Genomic DNA, 21,873 nt, shown 5'->3' on the forward strand with positions numbered 1-21,873 from the left:
GGTTAAGAGAAGAGTTTAAATATTACATGATAGTAATGGAGAAATAATAACAACATCAACACTTTTCATGACAACAATGGATATAGTTTCGGACACAATTTCTAACAGCAACATACTTATTTCTCTTCTTTAAATTCATCCTCAAATCAATGGTCCAACAATCGTTCTATAAAATGTCAGTTATGTTATGGTTTTGGCCACACAGCATAGTAATATCCTTAGTTAACTACTTATAATTTGCAAGCTGATGTTGCTACTCATGTTACTTGGTTTCCTAATATTAGTGCAAATCATTATGTGACACCTGATCTTACTAGTATGACGAGTTCAACTTAACAATAATCAATTGTGTGTTGGCGATGATAAATGATTTTTCATATCAAATATTGCTCATTCCATCATTCACAGACCCAAATGCACTTTTACTATATCCAATAGATTACATGATGCTCATATTAAAAAGCCATTACTATTTGTTCAAAATTTTTATTTTGGAAATAATATGTTTTTTTTAATTTCATCCATTTTTTTTTATGTTAAGAATCTAATAACCATAAAGGTGTTTCTTTTTCACCATAGTGTAATGGTATGCATGTTATCTCTAAGTTTTCTGCAATGTTTTTACCTCAAGCTTTCTTGTTTATATATGTTTATGCTTTTGTTGATATTTGACATCGTTGATTTGGGAATCCTAGTACATGAATTTTGAGTCTTTTAATATTTAATAAAAAAAGTGTCTTGTACTTTAAAACTTTTTTAATTTTAATTGTTTAGTATGTCTCTTAGGAAAAGTTTTATATTTGTCTTTAGTCACTACAAATCATCAAACGTTTGCTCCTCTTGAATTGATATATAGTGATGTTTAGGGATCTTTCTCTATATTTTTTTATGATGGTTTTCTCTATTTTGTTATTTTTATGGATGCTCAAACTAAATATATTTGGTTTTTTTTCTTTGTTTCCAAATTTGATGTTTTTATTGTTTTTCAATAATTTCAAGCTCAAGTCGAAAGATAATTTTCTACTAAAATTAAATATGTAAAAATAGATTGAGGTGGTGAGTATAGAAAATTAAACACTTATTTTAAAACTATTATAAAAAAGAAGAAGAAAGAAAGTATGTGGACTAAACAAAAGTGTTTCTTTGTTTTACACTTTGGTCCTCTTTTGTTGGAATTTTTCTTTCATTAACAAATTTTAATAAATTTGTCATTAATTTGGCTATAGAAGGCTGAAACTGGAAAAAAAATTGAAGATGAAATGGAAAACAAATTCGGCTAATATGTGTCACAACCCAATTTTTTACCTTCATTTTTGTAGATTTCAAAAAAATAAAAAAATCTAAAAAAAAATCTTTTTAGTAAAATTTGTTGATTTTAATCATTTTTTATTTCCATCATTTTTATGAGCTTAGAAGTAATCATAAAAAGTATAAAAATACAAAAATAAAATACATAGTTAGGGTTGAAATCGAACCAATAATTGAGTATCACATGCAAAGATTGAGTTTGAGAAATTTTGGGTCTCAATTGAGGGTTGAATTGAAGAAGAAATAGAAGAAAATGGCTTAATTTGGTTTAATTTGGCTAAAGTTGAAAGAAATTGAAAGTTGAAGGGTGAGTTTGAAACAAATCACCAAGTTAGAAAGTCAATCGGGGTCTTAAATGAAGAAGAAAATTGAAATTTGGAGTGTATTTGGCTTAAAATTATAGAATTAAGAAACCAAGGACTAAAATAAATTCAATGAAAAAGTCCAAGAGCCTATCTTAATTCTGGCAGGGGCATAATTGAATTAAAAGAAGCCAAATTGACCAAAAATAAAAATAAAACTTAAAGAACAAGGACTGAAGCACAAGAAGCGAGGAAATAAGAGGATAAGTTTGAGGTTGGTGTAATTTTTTATTAGAAAACCTAACTCTAATTAAAGATGAAGACGACACCGTTTCACATTAAGAGAAACGGTGCATCTTGATAAAAGGGGGAAGAACAGGGGATGAATGGGCAAAGTACAGAAAATCTAGAAAACGTTGTTTTGCTAAGAAAAGTACAGAAAATCTAGAAAACATGTGGGAAAAACAATCCAACCTGTTTGTTTCACAATGCATTTATTTTTTCTGTCTTATTATTTCCTTCCATCCCTCTGCCTCTGTTTGCTTCGTGAATACATATGCAAGGGATTGGAGAAAGGTTTGGGCCATATTTGGGCTTGGTATCACCGGTTTTTATTTTAGCCTTCTTAGAAATGGTGAGACTTGGGCTGTGTAGGATAGGTCATAGGCTGTGTTCATGATAGTAGGCTAGGGCTAGGTCTGGCTTAAGTTATTTTTTATAAGTGCTTTAAATACTGAAATACATTAAAAATATATATTTTTTATTTTTTAAAATTATTTTTAAGATTAGCACATCAAAATAATCCAAAACATATAAAAAAATTAAATTTTAATAAAAATAATTTGAATTTTTTATAAATACGATTTACATCGCGTTCCTAAACAACCATATGCGCTCTGGTTTCTTATAACCTTGCCTGTATTTATGGATTTGATGGGTTTGATTTAAGTGTGCACGTGTTCAAGAAAATAAAAATAATAACAAAAACAAATACAATAAAATTTATGTGAATGTATATTTTGTGTGCATTATGGCCAAGGTCCCCCGTGAAAAAATCATTATGGCATATTTTATCATTTTTCTTCCACAAAAATAAAACCTTTATCTTGCTCTTCACAAGGAAATAAAAAATATATATATTTCTTATTTTTTAGCATTTTTTTACTTTTTTTTATCCAGCATTATCATTAAAAAAAATTGTCTTTAAAATAACATAGATGCAACAAACTATGAAAATATACGAAAGAGTAAAGGCCCATTATTTTCAAAGCCAGATTTTTATTTAATTCAATGACAATTAAAGTAAATATTTAAAAGCGTTTGAAGGATTTAAATTTTAGAGGAAAAATGTATTTCTTTAATAAAAATATCCCACTTGCATTTTTTCATGTTTTGACCAAACATGTCTTTGTCAATGACATAGTTTTTTCAATGAAATATTAAGGTAATTAAAATAAATATTTGCAAGAATTTTGGTAATTTCAGTTAATAAGAAAAAAATTACTTCTTTAGTTAAAATCTCCTTTTCCTTATTTTTTTATTTTAAAAAAAATGTTTTTTTATTAGGAGTGTTTTTTTAATAAAAACTTATCATGATTTGAAAAGAAAAATTCAATAAAAAAATAAAAAAATCATGACTTTATAATTTTTATATGAATGTATGGAAAAATTAAAGAATAATTAATTCATAACAACTGTATAAAAATTCTCAATCACACACACATATATATGAATTTAATATATTTTTTTATTAAAACATTTCACATTAATATCCAATGGGAATAATACACACACATATATGAATTTAATATATATTTTTTTATTAAAAACATTTCACATTAATATCCAATGAGAATAATACACACACACACAACACACGCGCATGTTTTTTTTAAATGATGATTAAATGTCATGTTGTCTGCTAATCTTTTTAAATAGAATGAATGACATGTTGTTCATGTAAATAGATGATATGTTGTCTATTGAAACATATTCGACCCTAAAAATTCAAATTTAAACTTACTTTCACCTAAAAATATCTTAGAAATCTTGATAATTCTATTTCCAAACTTACTACACTCTCTAAATAGTGTAAAAAAAAAATCAAACCATATAAAATAAACTGTATGGACCCCAATCTAAGTTTCTTAGCATAATAATAAAAAAAAAAACCACCTCCATTAAATTTCATTCTCCTATATAAACTTATTAATTTTTGTTATCAAAATTTGCTATTTAGCTAACATTTTATCTCAATTTACTATTATGGCATTGGCATGAAGATGTTTCACCTAATATTTTATCCCAAATTACTATTTAAAGTCCCAACATTTCTTTTTCCTAAGAGTATTATTACAGAATTTGTCATTTAGCTAAACAATCATGTTTACCTTTTCCTGTAAGTGATATTTTTTCCCCAATGATTTCTTTGAATTGTTACATTTTAATGCATGGGTCCTTATTTTGCGTCTTCTCTTAGAGGTGGATAATATTTTTTAACCATTATGTATGATTACTCTCATAATACTAGGATTTATCTTATACAACACAGGTTCAAAACACTTTCTCAAGTTTATTTTTTTTAACCATTATGTATGATTCAAACTCAATTTAATGTATAATCATGTATAATTATGAGTGATAATAGCTTAGAATTTTTCAATTTTCAATCATGCAGCTCATTAGTTTTTTTTGCTAGACTTAGAGTTATCCATCAAAATAGTCATCCCAAAACTTCTTAACAAAATAGAGTAGTTGAAAAAAAATATCATAACCTCTTAAATATTGCATATGCTCTTAGATTCTAAGAACACACAACTTTGAAGTTTTGGGAAGATTGCATTTTATTATTATTGATGAAGTTGTGAAAAAACTTTACATAGAAATCAAGCTTTTCGTAGGTTTCTATCCCGAGTTAAGATGTGTAAGCTTAAATTAGGCTTAGTGTATGGGCTTGATTATTCTTGAAAAAATTAAGTCTCTCATGGAATGAAAAACTATTCAATGCTTAACTAAGAAAGTGTGTGGGAGAAAATAAGAAAAAAACATAAGAATGAATTATTGAAGAGTGAAATGTTGAGTCAAGAAAAGTTGTGACCTCTTTTGTTTATTTGGTGACCCAATATATTTATAGATCTTAGACACATCAACTCACTTTAGAAAGTTGCATGAAAATTGATTAGTGAAAATACTGTTGCTCATCATTGTTTGTAGTGTCTAGCTATGTTACTAGTGAAATGGTTGGTGAATATCAAATGACATATTGGCTAGGAATAATCACTCGTCAAGAAAAGAGGTGTTTGATTTGATAAGAATATGGTGCATGTTGCACTAGAATCATTGGTTCAAAATGTGGTGATAACCTTGTATATAAGTATGCACTTATAAAGAAAAGAATATCTTAGTAAAGCATAGAAACTTTTGTACGTGTAGAAAGTGTACGACATTGATTTTTTACTACTCAAAACTCAAAAAAATAATATTTGCATTGGACAGCCCACTGCAAAGGTAAGGTTGTAGCCATTTGTAATGCGACCCGAACATCATGGGTGTTGTCAAGGCAACAAATGTGTTACCATTTTTTTATATAAAAAAATATGCACCGTCATTTGCCTTTTTAAATCTTTTAAATGTATATATTTGAAAGATTTAACTAGTAAAAGTGGAGAAAGAAAATACTTACTTGTTTTGTAGGTGATGTTACCTTTTTTGTGTATTGTGAAGGACTTCTCATAATTTTTATCAATGTTTATGCATTTTATGTATTCATACAATATGAATAGAACATTATAGTAAATAATGAAACTCATTTTATTTTTGTATTTCTTTTATATTTGCAAGAAAGAGTGAGATTTTATTATAATGATAACTAATTATCAAGAAAACCAGTAAATTCAAACCACCCACAATCAAGATCCACCACATTTCTCCACACCAACCCTTTAGTGTTGAAAAGAAGAAGGAATTATTAATGAAATTATGGTGAAATAGGGAAAGGAACTTATTGATATTTTTGTTATATTTAAGTCCAGAAGCTATTTAGTCATTATTTCAAATATAATGATAGTCTTGTAAATAAATATATATTTTTTATTGGTTTTATCCGGCGCCAATTCCTGAGGATGTAAAGTTTTACTCACTTTTAAAATTTAGATTGCAAAGTATAATATTCAAAAACTTGATTGCAAAGTGAAAAAATGATCAAACCATAGGATGCTTAGAGTAATTTACCCTTTAAAAAATTATGTTTTAGTCCCTACATTTTTCAATATTTTCATATTTGCTCCTTTTAGTTTTTGTTGTTTATTTTTTGACTCTAAGCTTTTTTTTTTCCCATAACATTTGCCATCCCTATAAGTTGATAATGGAGTGAGAAAGTTGCTAAAAAAAGAGAGAGAAAGCTTTAGAACAACCACATTCCAACTAAAAAAAAAAACCGATCTTGGTGTTAATTGATTGATATTGAATTTGAAAATTTAATGCAGGTGGTTTTGATTTTTAACCATGCAAGAAAAAGTTATTCGGAGTGAAAGTTTTTTGATTCAATTTAATTTTGGGTTTTTAAAGTGATGAGAGGGTGTTTTTGGTTGAAAATAGAGTTATTGAAGTTTAAATGATGTTATTTAAATATTTTTAAGTAATAATAGGTTGAATTTTTTATTTTTTATCTTTTAAATATGAATGCCCCTTCATAGCTTTTTATATAGTATTTGAGAATGTGATGGTAGTTGCTTTTCAAAATATTTTTTTGCTAATAAATGTATTAAAATAATATATTTTTTTCAAAAATTATTTTTAATATCAGCACATCAAAACGATTCCAAAATAATAAAAAAAAATTAAACAAAAAAATTTAAATTTTTAAAAAACACGGTTTCAACCGCGTTCTCAAATGGCGCCTTAGATTATTAGTTGCAAGTTTTTTAACTTGTCACTTAAGAATATTTGAGAGTGTAATAAATATTGTTTTTCAAATTATTTTTTATTTCAAAATATATTAAAATAATATATTTTTTATTTTTTAAAAATTATTTTTGAAATTAGCATATTAAAAAATTTAAATATACTAAAAAAATTAATTTAAAATAAAAATAAAAAAATTTAATAAAAAAAACATGTTAAAACTCAAACTAAAACACTCTTACCAGCATGCAAACTCCAAGACTGATTTTTCATACTTAAGATCGTCAGTGGAGAGGCCCATTTGGGCTTTTCGGGCCTATAAAGATTAAAGCTCGCAAACCACTCAGACAAAGGGACGGCTATAAATTGCGATGTACATCTCTTGTGACCCTCACGGGGAGCTCTAGGGTTTCTCCAGTATAGGGTTTTACTCTTGCCTCTCCTTATAATCTATCAAACTTTTTTAGGGTTTTTTTCTTCTAATAAGCGCCGCCCTTAAGATCGCCTTCCATATAAAATGGAAGCGTTTTGAGTCATAGCTGCGCAATATTGAACTTTCTTTTAGGAGATTTTCAAAAGGGTTCTCCTATTGAATTTCTCTTTATACTCCCACCTGAATTTTCTTCGTGAGGCATTTTTTCTTTGGATCTGTTTGCTTTTCCTGTTTTTTAAACTGCTAGGTATGCAATAGTGTTAACACTTTTTCTTATCTATGCTTGTTTCAATCAATGGGAGCTACAGATCCTCTGATATTCATGTGAATGGTTCATTATTAGGTGGGAAACATTTAAACCCTTCTTTATTTTTTGTTCATCGTTACTTTTTTGAGTTGGGTTGATTTTTGTTTAGCTCAATTGGGCTAAAAGATTCATGAAGTTGGCAAGGATGATGAATCAATTAGATGTGTGAATGGAGCTTAATCTATATTGAACTCGACTTTTTGAGGCATATTTAACCGTCTGATTTGCTTGTGTTTTAGAAATTACTTGTGTCGCAAATATGTAATTTAGCGATTGGAGTTTTTGGAGGTCGATGATGATAAATTCGAAGGCTTGTTTCTCAAAACATTCGCAGTGGCCGCCTAAGTGCTTTCGCCTTCGCCAGGCTTGAGTGCGCATGCTGCTTTTATCCTTCCTTGGATGTCTGAGATCTCAATTCAATCTTATTATTGTGCCGTATCGGTTATATGATTAAAGGAAATATTTTCTCAAAATATTTTTATATTCTTTAAATCTCAGTTGATGATGACAAATCCAAAGGCTTGTTTCTCAAAACATTCGCAGTGGCCGCCTAAGAGCTTTCGCCTTTGCCAGGCTTGAGAGCTTATGCTGCTTTATCCTTCCTTGGATGTCTGAAACTCTAATCCACTTATTGCATTTAACTCATAGTTTTTGTTTATAAGGGCACTTGTAATTTGCAGGTGATGTTATTTTGGTCTATGTAATGTTGTATCTTGACCTATGTAGGTGATACGCTGGAGTCGGATAATTTCTAGCTTATCTTTTCCTTGAAGCATACATGTGGTCAAGGAGTTGACATCGATTGGGATTTATAAATCCAAGGAGTTGACTTTTGGAGCTAGTCCTTCTCTTATCCCTGAATGCTTGAAGCTGTTATCTTCTGTACACTTAGGGTTGTGTTGTGACCGGGAACCTATTATGAAAGAGGTTCAACTTGTAATGATAGCCTCTATGATATTTGTAAAGGATGGTTTCCTCTTGTCCGCCAAGTATTGTATTCTCCATTTTACAATTGTCTTTTCTACTATTGTGGCCGTGGTTGAACAGGGCTTTGTAATCCCGAGACCTTGGCATGATGGTTCAATAAATATGGCAGTGTATTCTTTGTCAAGAAGTTTGTGAGGGCAGAGCTTAAGATAGGGACCCCCATGTATTTATGTACCTCGTATGTTAGCGAATCTCACTTGTGAATCCGGGTTCCATGTGTGATCGGTGTGGAATACATGTTATTGGTATCAGTTTTTTTTTGTTGTATATTTGATGATGATAGGATGAGCCTATCTTTCAAGTTAAAAGAAAGGCATATAAACAGCGCCAGTGCTGTGAAATCATCATGAATATTAAACTATAACGACGACTAAAAGTAGTGTGTGTGAGAAGTAGATTTGAAGTGGTAGCTTGGGAATCCGACATTTCTCAGTTGTATCTCTCTTCGTCTCCTGTGGCGCGTGTTTGATGCGATATGCTTATCACGCAAGAGGTGGACTGTAGCGAAAACGGCAAGCACTAGAGAGCTTTTGATGAGAATATTACTCCTGTCGGGATCGCTATTTGGTCAACCACAATTCACGATGATAGAATCAGTTCGTGAGAATGATATACATGGAAAAAACAGTTCCAAAATCTGTTACCATAATTTTATGCAAATCCTAGCAATCCCTCTCATCTTTCAAGTGTTTTCTTTCTATCCATAAATCAAAAGGCAATCGATGTTTTCTTCCATAATGGAAACTCGGTTGGAAACAACTACTGAAGGAAACCAGATCACTTCCCCATGGTAACAACAAAATCAATCATATTTTCTCTAACAATCCCAGGTTTGTTACAAGCACAGCAAGCCATGATTCTCTATCGATACTCTTATCAACTCAATTTGCCCTAGGAGATCGATCTCAGGTTCAAATCCTGTGAGGGTTGGGTTGGGGATTCATCTGCCAGCCTATCAGACCTTCCATTGAATAAAAGAAAAACCCAAAACTAGATTAACATAAAACAATAACCAAAATCAATCAAAACCCATTATGATCTCATACAGCATTCCTAACCTATCCCACATCCCTCCCTTCTCAAGGACTCTCTACCCCTTCAAGCATCGAAAGGCCAACTGCTTCAAACCTCTTGCCACAATTTCTTGAGGCGGAAAGCTCTATTCATCTCCATCAAATTCACCATCATTCATTGTCCTTATAACTTACTATTCCTCCGCTTCACCATTGCAAAGCAAATTGCTTGTCCTTTGAACTGTTTTCTGACTATTATCATAGTTTTCCTTGCGTTATCAAGTGTGGACACAAATTAAGGGCAGTGACTTCGATAAATGATAATACCTGCTGGAACAGAAGGGTTTCAACAGCCAGCAACAACGGTCAATCTCCTATAAACTTCAAATCATTTCTCATGATGAGCTTGGGACCAAGACAGTTCGTTTGAGTGGTTTCTCCAACTTCCATTCCCTCGACATAAAATCAAGAATGGCAATGGCAGCATGCTTGTTTGTATTCTCCCAAAGCCCTGCAGACACCCAACGTTTCACACCACACACCATACCTATCTAGGAAAATAGTAATGGAAACCAAGAATGTTCTCTTGCATTGCAGTAAGCACATAAAAAAGAAAAAGTAAAAGGAAAATCCTACCGGTACCATTTTGACAACAAATATATACTGGAAAACAGGAACGGGGTGAGCAGTGAGAAACCAAACTAGCATAAGAAAATACTACCAGCCGAGTGCTCTCTCATCTCATTCAGTGTTTCTACCCATAGTCGAAAGGCAAATAATAATTCCTCCACGAAAGCAAACTTATTTGAAAAAAGAAAAAGTCATGATCAATTTCCATTGTAGGAAAACAAAAAGGAAATCAATTATTCTAGCTTAAACAAAAAAAGCAATAAAATCCCAATTTTGCTACAAGCATTGCAAACCATAAATAGAAGGAAAGGCTATTACTTTTAAGAACTAGATTCAATTTTAATTAATAACGTTCAAGACCTATTAGGCTATTACAACGATTGCATAGCGCCAAAATAAATAAATAAAAAACTTTTAACATTAGTAGTAGTAGTAAGAATAATCAAAATCAATCAAGGAACCCAGTCTGACGCCAAATTGCGTTCCTAACCTGTCTCAGATCCCTTCCTTTCAACGTCCTCCCAACCCCTTCAAGCACCGAAAACGTTGTCTTGGGCGACTGCGTCGATCCTCGTGCCACAATCTCATGTGGTGGCAGCATCTCTTCATCTCCATCAAACTCACCATCATCGTCCTCCTCAAACCTGCTACTCCTCTCTTTCGCCATCGCCATCGACAACACCGGCACATTCATCGGGGCCGATTGGTTCATTTTTCTTATCGGCACCGACTGCGACGCGTATTCCGCCACGTGTGGGGACCTCGGAATTAATGGGATTGCTCTAGACGAGGATGAAGAAGGTGATGGTGGGAGTGAAGGCTTGCGGTAAAGAACCGTGTTGTGGTTGTATTCTGGTAACGCAGCGAGAATCCCCGAGTTCTGAGGGAAAGCTGTGTGGCGGTTAAATTTATTATGGTGGCTGTTGTTGCTGGCGGTTGTTGGAGAGGACGAGGAGGAATTGCTTTGGGTTTGATTGGTGGAATCGTTGGTCAAGAAAATATCATCCTCGTTGAGCTCATCTGCGTTGCCGTTACTGTCACCATTGCCGTCGGTCACGTACGAGGAGGTGGAAGAGGAGGGGATGCCGAGGAAACGGTAACGGGAGGTAGAGTCCATCTGATTTGTTTTTATAAATGGTGAATTCATGATGTGTGGAGTAGGTAGATACAGGAATTTATGTGCGTTTCTGTCTGAATTTATACATATAAATATTTTTTTTTAAAAAAAAGAGAGTAAAAGGGAGGGGTAAGAATTATTAGGGGGGGACTGTTGTGGCGGAGAGGAGTGGTAAAGGAGTGGAAGTTGAAGAGGAGAGAGACAGAGAGAATGACGTGGCACGTTGATTTATTTAATTAGTATGCGTTCGGTTCTTTTTGTGGATTTTTGAAGCCGTTGTCCTGTTCATTGAGAGCGTGCCACGTTGATTTTGCGAAGAAGTTTAGGTACTGATTTTGCTCTGATTTTCTCTCTTTTTAAAAACGGCTCATTTTCCTTGTAACACGTGAAGGAAGACCCGATCATTTCCTGTAGCTTTGCTGTTGAATTTCTATCACTACCCACATACTTTGTATGGAAATTGCCATTGCATTGCATGGATACTTCGAATCAGAATTTGGCTTTAATTTTAATTTTAATTTTAATTTTAATTTTTCTCTCTAACATGTGTTTAATGATATAATTACACGTGTATTTGAGAGTACGGTTGAATAGTAATTTCTTTGTTACAAAAGTAAAACACTTTTGTTCTTGGTAAAAAAAATAAATATATTTTTACCCAAATCAATAAAACACAGCTACTAATAATAAAGTACTGCTGGGCTCATAAAAAAGCGCGCCGTGCTCAGTTCTCCCCGAGCTTCCTTTTGTAATATAAATATAAATAAATAAGGGCCATGTTTTCCACGGTAAATTACAAAATCTACCGCTTCCCTTATCTCCTTCTCTCTACCTGCTTTTTAGCTCAATCAGTTAGCAAATACTCTAACCAGTTGACAGTTTATTAAATTCTGTTTGCTTGTTTGTTGGCACTCATCAAATGGAGCAACAGCAGCAACTGCAGAGAAGTCCATCAGGGAGTCCAAGCCCTAGATCTCCGTCATCGCAGCCTTATTTATCGGTTTCGGTGACTGATCCTGTAAAATTAGGGAATGGCGTCCAGGGTTACATCTCTTATCGCGTTATCACCAAGGTAATGTTTTCATTCTTGATGGAGGTTTTAGGGTTTTAATTCTTGATTATGATTAAATGTTTTGGCGTGTAGACAAATTTACCGGAATACCAAGGGCACGAAAAGATTGTGATTCGGCGGTACAGCGATTTTGATTGGTTGCGTGATCGGCTTTTCCACAATTACAAAGGTGTATTTATCCCTCCTCTTCCAGAAAAGAGCGCTGTAGGTAAGGGATTGGTCTAATTTGCAGCAATGAGTTGGTTGGAGCAGTGAGTTCGAATTTTATTTTGACTAATTATGATTGGTGGTAATGCAGAAAAGTTTCGGTTTAGTGCTGAATTTATTGAGATGAGGAGACAAGGGCTGGATATATTTGTCAATAGGATAGCTTCGCATCAAGAGCTTCAGCATAGTGAGGATTTAAGGACCTTTTTGCAGGCTGATGAGGAGGTGAATCATCTATATATGTAGTGTATTAACAATTTGCATTCTTTTGGTGCTGTACGTGAAAGTTTATTATCGTTTCACTAATTTTCTTGTTAATCCAAAGGATAAATTCATGTACTTGTTATAAATTATCTATAATCTTGCAGCAAGCATATAGTGAAAGTCAAATTTTTCTCTTTTTCCGTGAAGAGGATCCTTTATTACTGTGAATTTTCTCCCTCGTTGAAAAACATTTCTGGACATGTTTAGGGAAAGAGAGGAATGAAAAACTGGATAAAAAGCACAAGTAAAGTGGAATATGGCTGGTTGCCGTGCTTTATCACTTTAGTTTCTGGAATATGTCTACCTAAGATCTGTCCAGAAAGTGCAGTGACCGGCTTTGGCAGGCCAATAATGGTTTTCATCAGGATTGAGCGTGAGACTGCATATTTGATCTTTTATTGTTTTCACCAGTATCATTCCCAGGAGCAAACACTGTGGCCATATATAGCATTTCCACTCAAATTATCTCAAGAGATGCAATACTAGCAAGCAATCTGTTTTGTCACGGGATAATTATTTTTTTAAACACGGAGAGATAGTTTTATAAATACAATTGATGACAATTCATTCTCAAGCAATTACTTACATGACTTGGACCTATGAATTCCTTTCTGAATCATCAATAAGGAAGAAGTAACTGTATTGATTCGTATAATGTCATTCTTAGCATGTAGCTTAGAAAATTAACATGTATATTGCCTATGATGATTGTTTGTGATTCCTGTTCTTTCCTGTATTTTTTATATCTAAGAGTACAACCGTGAGCTTTTAATTCAACATTAGTTTATTACCTTCTTTTCAGACCATGGAAAGATTAAGATCTCAAGAGACTGGTATGTTTAAGAAGAAACCTGCTGATTTGATGCAAATTTTCAAGGTATGATGAGCTCTCAGTCTTTCTTTTCTGATTGACACGTGAAATTCAGCACTAATTTTCTCATGCTTGAACACTGCCATGCAACATCTGAACACTTCTTTCCTTATTATGAATTCGCCTATGCTATAAATTAATTATCAAATTAATCAGACGTTAGGTCCTTATCTGAAAGCACATCACTGAAGTTGGATGACCGCTTCTTAGTTCACTGGATACTTTGCTTCTGTTGTGTGGATACTTCAAGATGATGTTTAACAACTCCAGACATACAATTTTGTGGTTGTGTTTAGTGTTTATTTTTAGATGACTTGTTTCAGGTGTCAGATCAAATTCTCTTTATTTAATTAAGAATCTTTTTCACTACCTGTTGGTTAAGTACATAGCACACGAGACAGCAGTCAATTCCACCTGTACACTGCAATTTACAGAATAGGCCATTCAAACAAGCATGCTTTCAGTATGCTAATTATAGTATGATCTAGCAACCATGGTCCAAATGTTTTGCAGGACGCGCAATCTAAAGTGAGTGACATTGTTCTTGGGAAGGAAAAACCTGTTGAAGAATCGAATCTTGAATATGAAAAGCTAAAACATTACATCTTTGAGCTTGAAAACCACTTGGCTGAAGCTCAGAAGCATGCGCATCGTCTTGTAAAGCGACATAGAGGTAATGGTGGTTTATGTAGTTGTTACATGTAACACATGATAAGTCTCATTTCACGTTATATATCCTTTAGAGTCATTATGATGCTGTCAGTTCTTGTGATGTGATTGCCTGTGTTTTTTTTTTTTTTGTCAGAATTGGGGCAATCGCTATCAGATTTCAGTAAGGCAGTAAAACTCCTTGGTGCTTGTGAAGGAGATGCCCTAGGAAAGGCATTTTCTGAGCTTGGGACTAAATCAGAGGCATTATCAGTTAAGCTTCAGAAGGAGGTAGGCTTAAAGTCAATCGTGCCTTCTGCTACCAGATTCAGCATTTTGTTTTATGGCCCTCATGTATTTTTAGTCTTTTGGAGTTAATAAGCTTCTTTTAAAATCTTTGATGCATTTCTATGAACTTCCAGGCCCATCAACTCTTAATGAATTTTGAAGAACCATTGAAAGATTATGTCCGTGCTGTTCAATCTATTAAGGTGAGTTTGGCTTGCCTCCTTCCATCTTTTTCCTATCTCTTCACCCTCCTTTTTTTTTGTGTGTGAGTGCCCGCTCGCCCTCTACATTTGTCTTTGAAGCTCATCTTGTTATTCTGTGTGTTCTGACAGGCTACCATAGCTGAGCGGGCCAATGTCTTCAGGCATCAGTGTGAACTGGCTGAAACAATGAAGTTGAAAGAGATAAATCTGTATGTCCTGGTTGCTCCTTTCCTTCTTATAACTTTATTTTATCTGTGATTTCGATGGTACCATGTGAAATCGTCACGAACATTGCAAGATACAGAACCATGACTTTTCTCTTGATTCTTATTACTGTACTCTGATAGGTCTTTAGTGGTAATGACTTAGTTACATGCAACTTGAATTAAGTTTGTAAATACAAGTGTCATCCAGCAAAGAAGCACTGTTGAAAGTGTTTGATTAGGTTCCATGCTTATAAGTATCTCTCACCACATTTCAATTGGTAACAAGGCTGAATTTAGATTGTGTGATAAAGACTCTGCCTTTTAGCATCTAACGCAATGTATAGTTACATTTTATTTTCATACATGTGTAGTCGAAGTTTCTCAACTGGGAATTCTAAAAACAAGCTCAGAAATCCTGAAACTTGAAAACCCCATTGCATCATTGAAGTTGTCACTTATTGATGGCCTTTTCCCATTGTTCCATGGTAGTCAGTTTTGGCTGCTGGCCCAGATGATCTCTGGAGTTTCTAATTCATATCTATTGCTGCAGTGACAAACTTATGCTAACACGTTCTTATAAAATGGGAGAAGCAGAGCATGAGTACAGGGAGGCAAGTTATCTTACAGTTAGCATATTTGCACGTCAGAAATCTTAGTTCTCTGACTTGAAAGTTTGTTTTCATGCAGTTGAAAGTGGAAAATGAGGAAGCAACTAGAAGGTTTGAGACAATTGTGAGACTGATGAACGAAGAGATAGTGCGCTTTCAAGAACAGAAAACATTGGATATGGGGATTGCTTTCCATGAATTTGCAAAAGGACAGGTACGCTTGGCAAATAGCATTGCAGATGCTTGGAGAAGTCTTCTTCCTAAACTTGAAGCATGTTCCACACAATGAATACTGGAAAGTGAGCTCTTGTTCACTTTCTTCATTCTTAGGAATGCTAGGACCAAGCTCTTGCTTTGTAAAAACCTTTGTTGAACATCATACGGCACTTTTGCAAACTTTTGTTTCTTGTACAAATTTGAGATCAAGTGAAGAGCAAATTAGGAGCGAACACGAAAATGGTTGTCTTATTTGCATCAGATCCTTTCTTCTCACTGAGATTTACACCTGTGTCGGTGTCCACACTTTCGAATCTAGCGTGTCTGGCATTGTGGTTTAAAAATAATAGGTTTAAGAAAAATTATGCCTACGGTTTAAAATTCAATTATGTGTTTAATGCAAAGAAACAGAAGCTACTTGATTATCTCCGTTATAGAATTCTAGCTACTATGAGCAAATGACATTTTAAAATCAGATTTCCCAGCCCTTTTTTTTGTTTTTTTGAAGCTCTTAAATTAAAATTCTAGCAGCAAAAAATCTTCACAAAAATAATAACTGGCCCTAATTTGATTTTACAATTCAACCCAACCTAAAATTCTTCAACTGCTCAGAATCTCAAAACAATTTATTTTCAACGCATTAATTATAACTAGATAAGCCTATAAAAATAAATCCATGAATCGAGATAATAATTTAAAAAAAAAACGACCTGCAATAAATCCTAAGGTGGGAGCGGATAAAAACTATAAATTTACTTCAAGGCATAAAACCAGGACAGCTAACAACATATCCCAAAGAGAACTCCATGACGTTAAAATCCACAGAAACATCTTATCTTACGATATGAAACAGCTTGAAAGATCAACAATACAAACTCTTGACCAAAATTTATAACATTAAATGAAAATCACCATCACTGAACATTACAGCTCATTCTTCATCCTCTTCATCTCCATCTCCACCAGCAGCCTTCTTGGAAGCAGCCTTCTGATTCTTTCGCTTCACTCTACCAGGGCGTCCACCACCAAAGGGGCTTGTGAGTGAGAAATCAATGTGCTTCTGCGAGTCAACTCTCACCATGAAGGATGGAATATTGACCACCTGCCTCCCAACCCTGCAGGGCCAAACAAGTACCAATCGAGAGGCAAAACTTCAAAATATAGAATCTAAAGGAGTAAAATAACTACATTCGAGGTGAGAATTCTCAAGTTCTGAAATCACAAGATTTCACAGCCAAAAAGAGTAAAGAAAAGCACCCAAAGTTTAGACAAACAGGAAAAATAATCAATATCAAAGAGGCGAAACTTTAATTGCAAATGTATTGCGTCTTTCATCCAGAATTTTAACTTGCATTGATTAACAGCTCAGTAAGCATAAGAATTTATTATGCATACCTAATGTGCCTCTGTTTGATGAGCACTCTGGCATGGTGGATGGACTTAGCCATACCAGCCTTGAAAACAAGAGTCTGGAGGCGGCGCTCGAGAAAGTTTTCCACGGTGAGAGCCAACACATAATCGAGCTTGTTCTGGCTCTCTTCCAAAAGCCCATACCTATTCATCCTCCTCAAAAGCGCCTCACCCTCAAAAATACGGCGTTGGTTCTTCTCATCAAGGGTGAGAAGCATTCTGGCAGCATTACGAATGCGACTCAAAGCATATTGCACCCTCCAGAGTTCCCTCTTGGCACGGAGCCCATACTCTCCGACAAGCTTCAGCTCAGCATCCAAACGTTCCTTCTCATAAGGACGCCTTGGCTTCTTAAAAGTTTTCCCATCTATATGAAAACGAAAAACAAATCTCACTTCTATTATTCAAAATCTAGACGCCAAACTCTATTGGTACACAAAGTACATTCAAATCATCAAATCAAGATTAAAATGCAAATCTCAGATGCTAAACTCTATTGAGGACAGAGAAATGGAAGCTGAATTTTCTGAATTCTAAAAAAAATAATGCGCATCAAATTTTCCATGTTTCACTTACTTTATAGTTTACAAAGAAAAGAAGATAGAAAATGAGCTAAAACTCAACAAAAAAAGAGTCCAGGGATTGATTAGAATACAAAATATGTTGAAATTGTAGTGAAAAGGTTAAAAAAAAAAAAAAAGATTGAGAGGCAACTCACAGTTCCGATAAACGTGAACCATTCTGTTCGCTGTCGAACTCAGTTAGGGTCTAGGGAGGCGGTGAGGAGCTATAAGTGCTGTATTTATAGTTACAAGATTTCTCCCCGTCTAAAAGAAAAACCCTAATTCTTTGTATACTTTGGGCTGGTTCAAATGCTATAAGCCTATAACCAAATCGGGCTAAGCCTGAAACTTTCTTCTTCTTTTTTTTCTTTTTTTTTTAATTTTAATGTGTCACAGTAGAAGATATAATTGTTGCATAAAATTTTTACTCGAAAAGAATCATCCGAATATGGTATATTGTGCCGCCCCTTGAAGTCCAAAACAAACCTCAGCCATAACAAAAATGAATTTTGGTTAAAAAACACATTTTCTCATAATTTAAATATATTATGATTGTTAAAGATATTTATTTTAATTATTATATATAAAGAAAAAAAGTATTTTAAAAAATAAACTCGTGAATACTGTGATTATAACTATTTATCAAAACAACTAAATTATTGAGATTAGTTTAACTATTTATATAAATAATAAATCAATTTAATATATTATTTTAAGTCTTAGTTAGCTAATTTGTCTTGTAATCCAAATTGTGTTACAAATATTTTAAATAAAAGTGGATTCTTGATAAAATGTGACTAACACAAGCTACGCTACGCGTCCTATTTTTTTTTTTTTTTTTTTAAGAATAATGTTCGCCATATTTTTTCTCCATAATTTTATTTATTCATTTTTATCATATAATGTTTATTCATTCACTTTTATTATCATATACACAAAGAAGAGATAGATTATTCACAGATTAGTTATATAAAAGATCTTACAACTCCATGGGCGCAATAAAAACTCACAAATACTAGCACTTTCTTCTTAATCTCCACTCACCTCTACTGTTCAAAACATTCCAATCAAAATCAACACGAGGTCTACTACTGCTAAATCTCCAAATTCTAAATAAAAATATAATGAATCCCTTTTCTATTATCTTTCTCAATAATTTACAAAAATAAATAGAAAAGTAAATGACCAAGATCTAAACGTCCAGAGCTAGATTGTAAATCAGGAGTAGTTAACTGAGAAGCAAAAAAGAAAAAGAAATGAGAGGTTTAACAGATCAGTATATGAATCAGGAGAAAAAGAAGTAGGTAGCTTACAGTTGCGGTAGAAGGAGACGTGCACCATGCTTGCTTGTTCAGTGCCTCCTTCCTGAGATCTTAGTTACAGCGTTGCAGAGGCAATGGAAAACAGCGAAAGCGATAGTTTTATATTTTGAAAGTTAAATGGAAACCCTAGCAACAGCTTTTAAGGATTTGGGACTGCTCATGTTTTACAAGCCCGAACAATATTGGGCCAACCCTGGACTGGTACATGTATTACGAGGATCCAAGTATATAAATATAGATATAGAAGTTTGCTTTATTATTTTAGATCTTTTTTAATTACATAAAACAAAAAACAAATAAACAGGTAAATATTGTGTGTGTGTGTGTGTGTGTGTGTGTTCACTTTTGCTAGTAATAATAGAACATAAAAATCGCCTTTTCTTGTCATATATATATATATATATATATATATATAAATGATTAATTATGCATATACTTATGGAAGGACCAACCAATAATTATGTGTAAGAAAATCTGCCACAAATAGAAGTCTTAGCAGCAAGCTAGTCTGGGTGCTACGCTTCACTGCGGTTCAAAAGTTAATTTTAACGTAGAAAAAAAATGTATGCATTATCAAGTTTTTTTTTAACTAAATAAATTTTCAAATAAGAATTGAAAATTTGAGACATATATTTAATAAAATTAATTATGAGTCATATGCCCTAATAAATACTAAATATTATTGTTAGTGATAACCAAATACTAAACTAGGAAGCTGAGAGATAGATATAAATAAAAAAACAAGATATCGCGTCATGTTATCCAATTTAATTTTTTTATTTAATTATATATTAATATTTTTTTGAGAAAAATACAAATAAAATTGAATTGAAATAAAATAAAACAATTCGCTAGCATAGCTTCCTCTTTTCTTATTAATTTGACTCGGACAAACAATGTGGCTTATTACATGGTTTGAGTTCTAATAGACTTGTTTGACATAGCAGGTTTAACCGCGACTTGATCATCCCATTCAAAACTTGAATTTACTAAAAAGAGTTTGCAAGCCTTTGCTTTTTTATTTTTTTTAAAAAATTGAAACGACATCATTTTTAAAAAATCAATATTATGAAGGGTTGAAAAAAAAAATTTGCTAATATTATAAAAATGTTATAATTTTATTAAAAAAACAAAGTAAAAAATCCAATTATATTTATTAAATAATACCCCAAATATATTAATTAATTTATTTAAATGAATTTCAATAAAAACAATTAATAACCTAGCTTGACTTGAAAAAAATATATAAAAAAAACATAGTTTCCCTTATTTTATAAAAAAATATTAAAATCATGTTTTGAATCAAAATAGATACGAAACTCATGATCTCAGTCATAAATTTACTTAAATTTAATATGTATTTTAGAATTTATCTTTCATTTCAACATTAAAAATAGACATTAGTGAGAGAGCAATAGAATAAAAATAAAGATAAAATAATTTTTTTTTATTAAATTTAAATTAAAGATGGAAAAATTTAAAAACAAAAAACAAGTTATATATTTGGATCTGAGTGGACCAGAAAACCTGGCCCATAAAATAAAAATGACACTCTTATGCGGTTATGCCGTTATGCCACATAGGGGTGTTCAAAAAAACCGAAAAACCGATTAAACCGAGAAAACCGGAAAAAAAAAAACCGAAAAAACCGAACCGAAAAAAAAAACCGATTAAACCGATTAAAATTTTGAAAAAACCGACCGGTTTGGTTCGGTTTCGGTTTTTTAAGCCTGGAACCGGAAAAACCGAACCGAACCGAACCGGAAAAAAAACCGGAAAAAAACCGAGCCAAACCGAGCCAAACCGGAAAAACCGAGCCAAACCGGTTTGAACCGGTTTTTTCTCTAAAAAACCGAACCGAACCGAACCGAAACCGGTCGGTTTGAACCGGTTTCGGTTTGGTTTCGGTTTTTTTTTTTAAAAAAAATTTCGGTTTGGTTACTTTTTTTGATAAAAACCGAACCGAACCGAACCGTGAACACCCCTAATGCCACATGCTGGACATTTTCTATTCAATTTTTTGTTGCTTAGCTGATGTCATCCATCCTTTTTTCTTAAAATAAAAACTACCCGACAATGCATTGTCTCATCTCAAAATCTACTTTCTAACTATTTTATAGTTGATCAAAAAACTATGATGTTAATTTTTTTTATTATAAAAATTAATTTTTTTTTTATTTTTTTATTAAAATATCTAATAAATATCTTTGTAAACTCAAACAACTAATATCACAACACAAATCATTTTTAAATCCATCCAACAACAAAATCAAGTCGAAAAACATTTCTTTATCAATCATGATCTATTTTTTTTTTTAAGATATAGAGCAAAAAAATATTTAAATAATTTTTTTTTAAATAAAACTGACAAACACAAAAAAAACAATTTCACCATTAAAATCTAGTCAATCATCAACTTTCTTTTTCCTCCATAGTAACTCCCTCTTTTCAAACCCTAAAACTAAAAAATAAATAAATAAAATTTTAAAAATAAAAAAACTAAAATGAAAATCAAAACAATTATTTCACGGAAAAAAGCCTAAAAGGCACGATTTGAATATATATAAAAAATCTTTTATCATGGTAATTACACAATGCGCAATGATAAAATGAAAAGGTCTGGTTATAAATTAAAAAAAAAAAAAGGCACAAAGAAAAAAGTAAATCAAACACCTGGAGAGAGTGAACAAATGTTGGGACATTTGGAGAACCTCAATATTTATTCGGCCCTATTCTGAAAAATTTATAAAAAAAATTGGATCATAAATTTTTTTAAAATAACATAATGTTTATGTTTTTTATTTAAAAATATATCTAAATAATATATTTTTTTATTTTTTAAAATTTATTTTTTATATATAAAATTTCCACTTTTTTTTTCAAATTTCAGGCAAACATGCTGGTAATTTGGAACCACTAGCTGCTGACGTGATTTTAGAAGTGCCAAGTCAAAATTTAAATCTGAACAACCCTTTTTGAGATGCAATACAATGAAA

The 21,873-nt window shown here is 32.5% G+C and overlaps 3 protein-coding genes and 3 non-coding genes across 6 annotated transcripts; 4 read left to right on the top strand and 2 right to left on the bottom strand.

Annotated features, from left to right (window-relative positions):
• The first annotated feature begins 7,386 nt into the window (after nt 1–7,386).
• On the top strand, nt 7,387–7,485 carry LOC112328062 (small nucleolar RNA Z266). Its single transcript, XR_002982713.1, has one exon. It is a non-coding gene; the product is annotated as a small nucleolar RNA Z266 (small nucleolar RNA).
• Nucleotides 7,486–7,539: 54 nt separating this feature from the next.
• LOC112328092 (small nucleolar RNA SNORD14) lies at nt 7,540–7,663 on the top strand. Its single transcript, XR_002982743.1, has one exon. It is a non-coding gene; the product is annotated as a small nucleolar RNA SNORD14 (small nucleolar RNA).
• Nucleotides 7,664–7,748: 85 nt separating this feature from the next.
• On the top strand, nt 7,749–7,871 carry LOC112328081 (small nucleolar RNA SNORD14). The gene has a single exon (XR_002982732.1). It is a non-coding gene; the product is annotated as a small nucleolar RNA SNORD14 (small nucleolar RNA).
• A 2,310-nt stretch (nt 7,872–10,181) lies between these two features.
• Nucleotides 10,182–11,136, bottom strand: LOC7492243 (uncharacterized). The gene has a single exon (XM_002309382.4). The coding sequence runs from the start codon at nt 11,027–11,029 to the stop codon at nt 10,331–10,333; it is 699 nt and encodes a 232-aa protein (XP_002309418.3). The 5' UTR covers nt 11,030–11,136; the 3' UTR covers nt 10,182–10,330.
• A 590-nt stretch (nt 11,137–11,726) lies between these two features.
• Nucleotides 11,727–15,823, top strand: LOC7492244 (sorting nexin 1). Its single transcript, XM_024604792.2, has 10 exons — nt 11,727–12,071; nt 12,144–12,279; nt 12,370–12,503; nt 13,345–13,419; nt 13,927–14,086; nt 14,219–14,352; nt 14,484–14,552; nt 14,682–14,761; nt 15,309–15,369; nt 15,446–15,823. Exons 1-10 carry the CDS (start codon nt 11,919–11,921, stop codon nt 15,653–15,655), a joined length of 1,212 nt encoding a protein of 403 aa, XP_024460560.1. The 5' UTR covers nt 11,727–11,918; the 3' UTR covers nt 15,656–15,823.
• A 487-nt stretch (nt 15,824–16,310) lies between these two features.
• Nucleotides 16,311–19,075, bottom strand: LOC18100626 (40S ribosomal protein S9-2). Its single transcript, XM_006381910.3, has 3 exons — nt 18,869–19,075; nt 16,978–17,359; nt 16,311–16,697 (listed from the first exon to the last, which is right to left on the bottom strand). Exons 1-3 carry the CDS (start codon nt 18,894–18,896, stop codon nt 16,514–16,516), a joined length of 594 nt encoding a protein of 197 aa, XP_006381972.1. The 5' UTR covers nt 18,897–19,075; the 3' UTR covers nt 16,311–16,513.
• Nucleotides 19,076–21,873: the final 2,798 nt, after the last annotated feature.

The sequence above is a fragment of the Populus trichocarpa genome, chromosome 6 (genome assembly GCF_000002775.5).
Source record: "Populus trichocarpa isolate Nisqually-1 chromosome 6, P.trichocarpa_v4.1, whole genome shotgun sequence".
NCBI lineage: Eukaryota > Viridiplantae > Streptophyta > Magnoliopsida > Malpighiales > Salicaceae > Populus > Populus trichocarpa.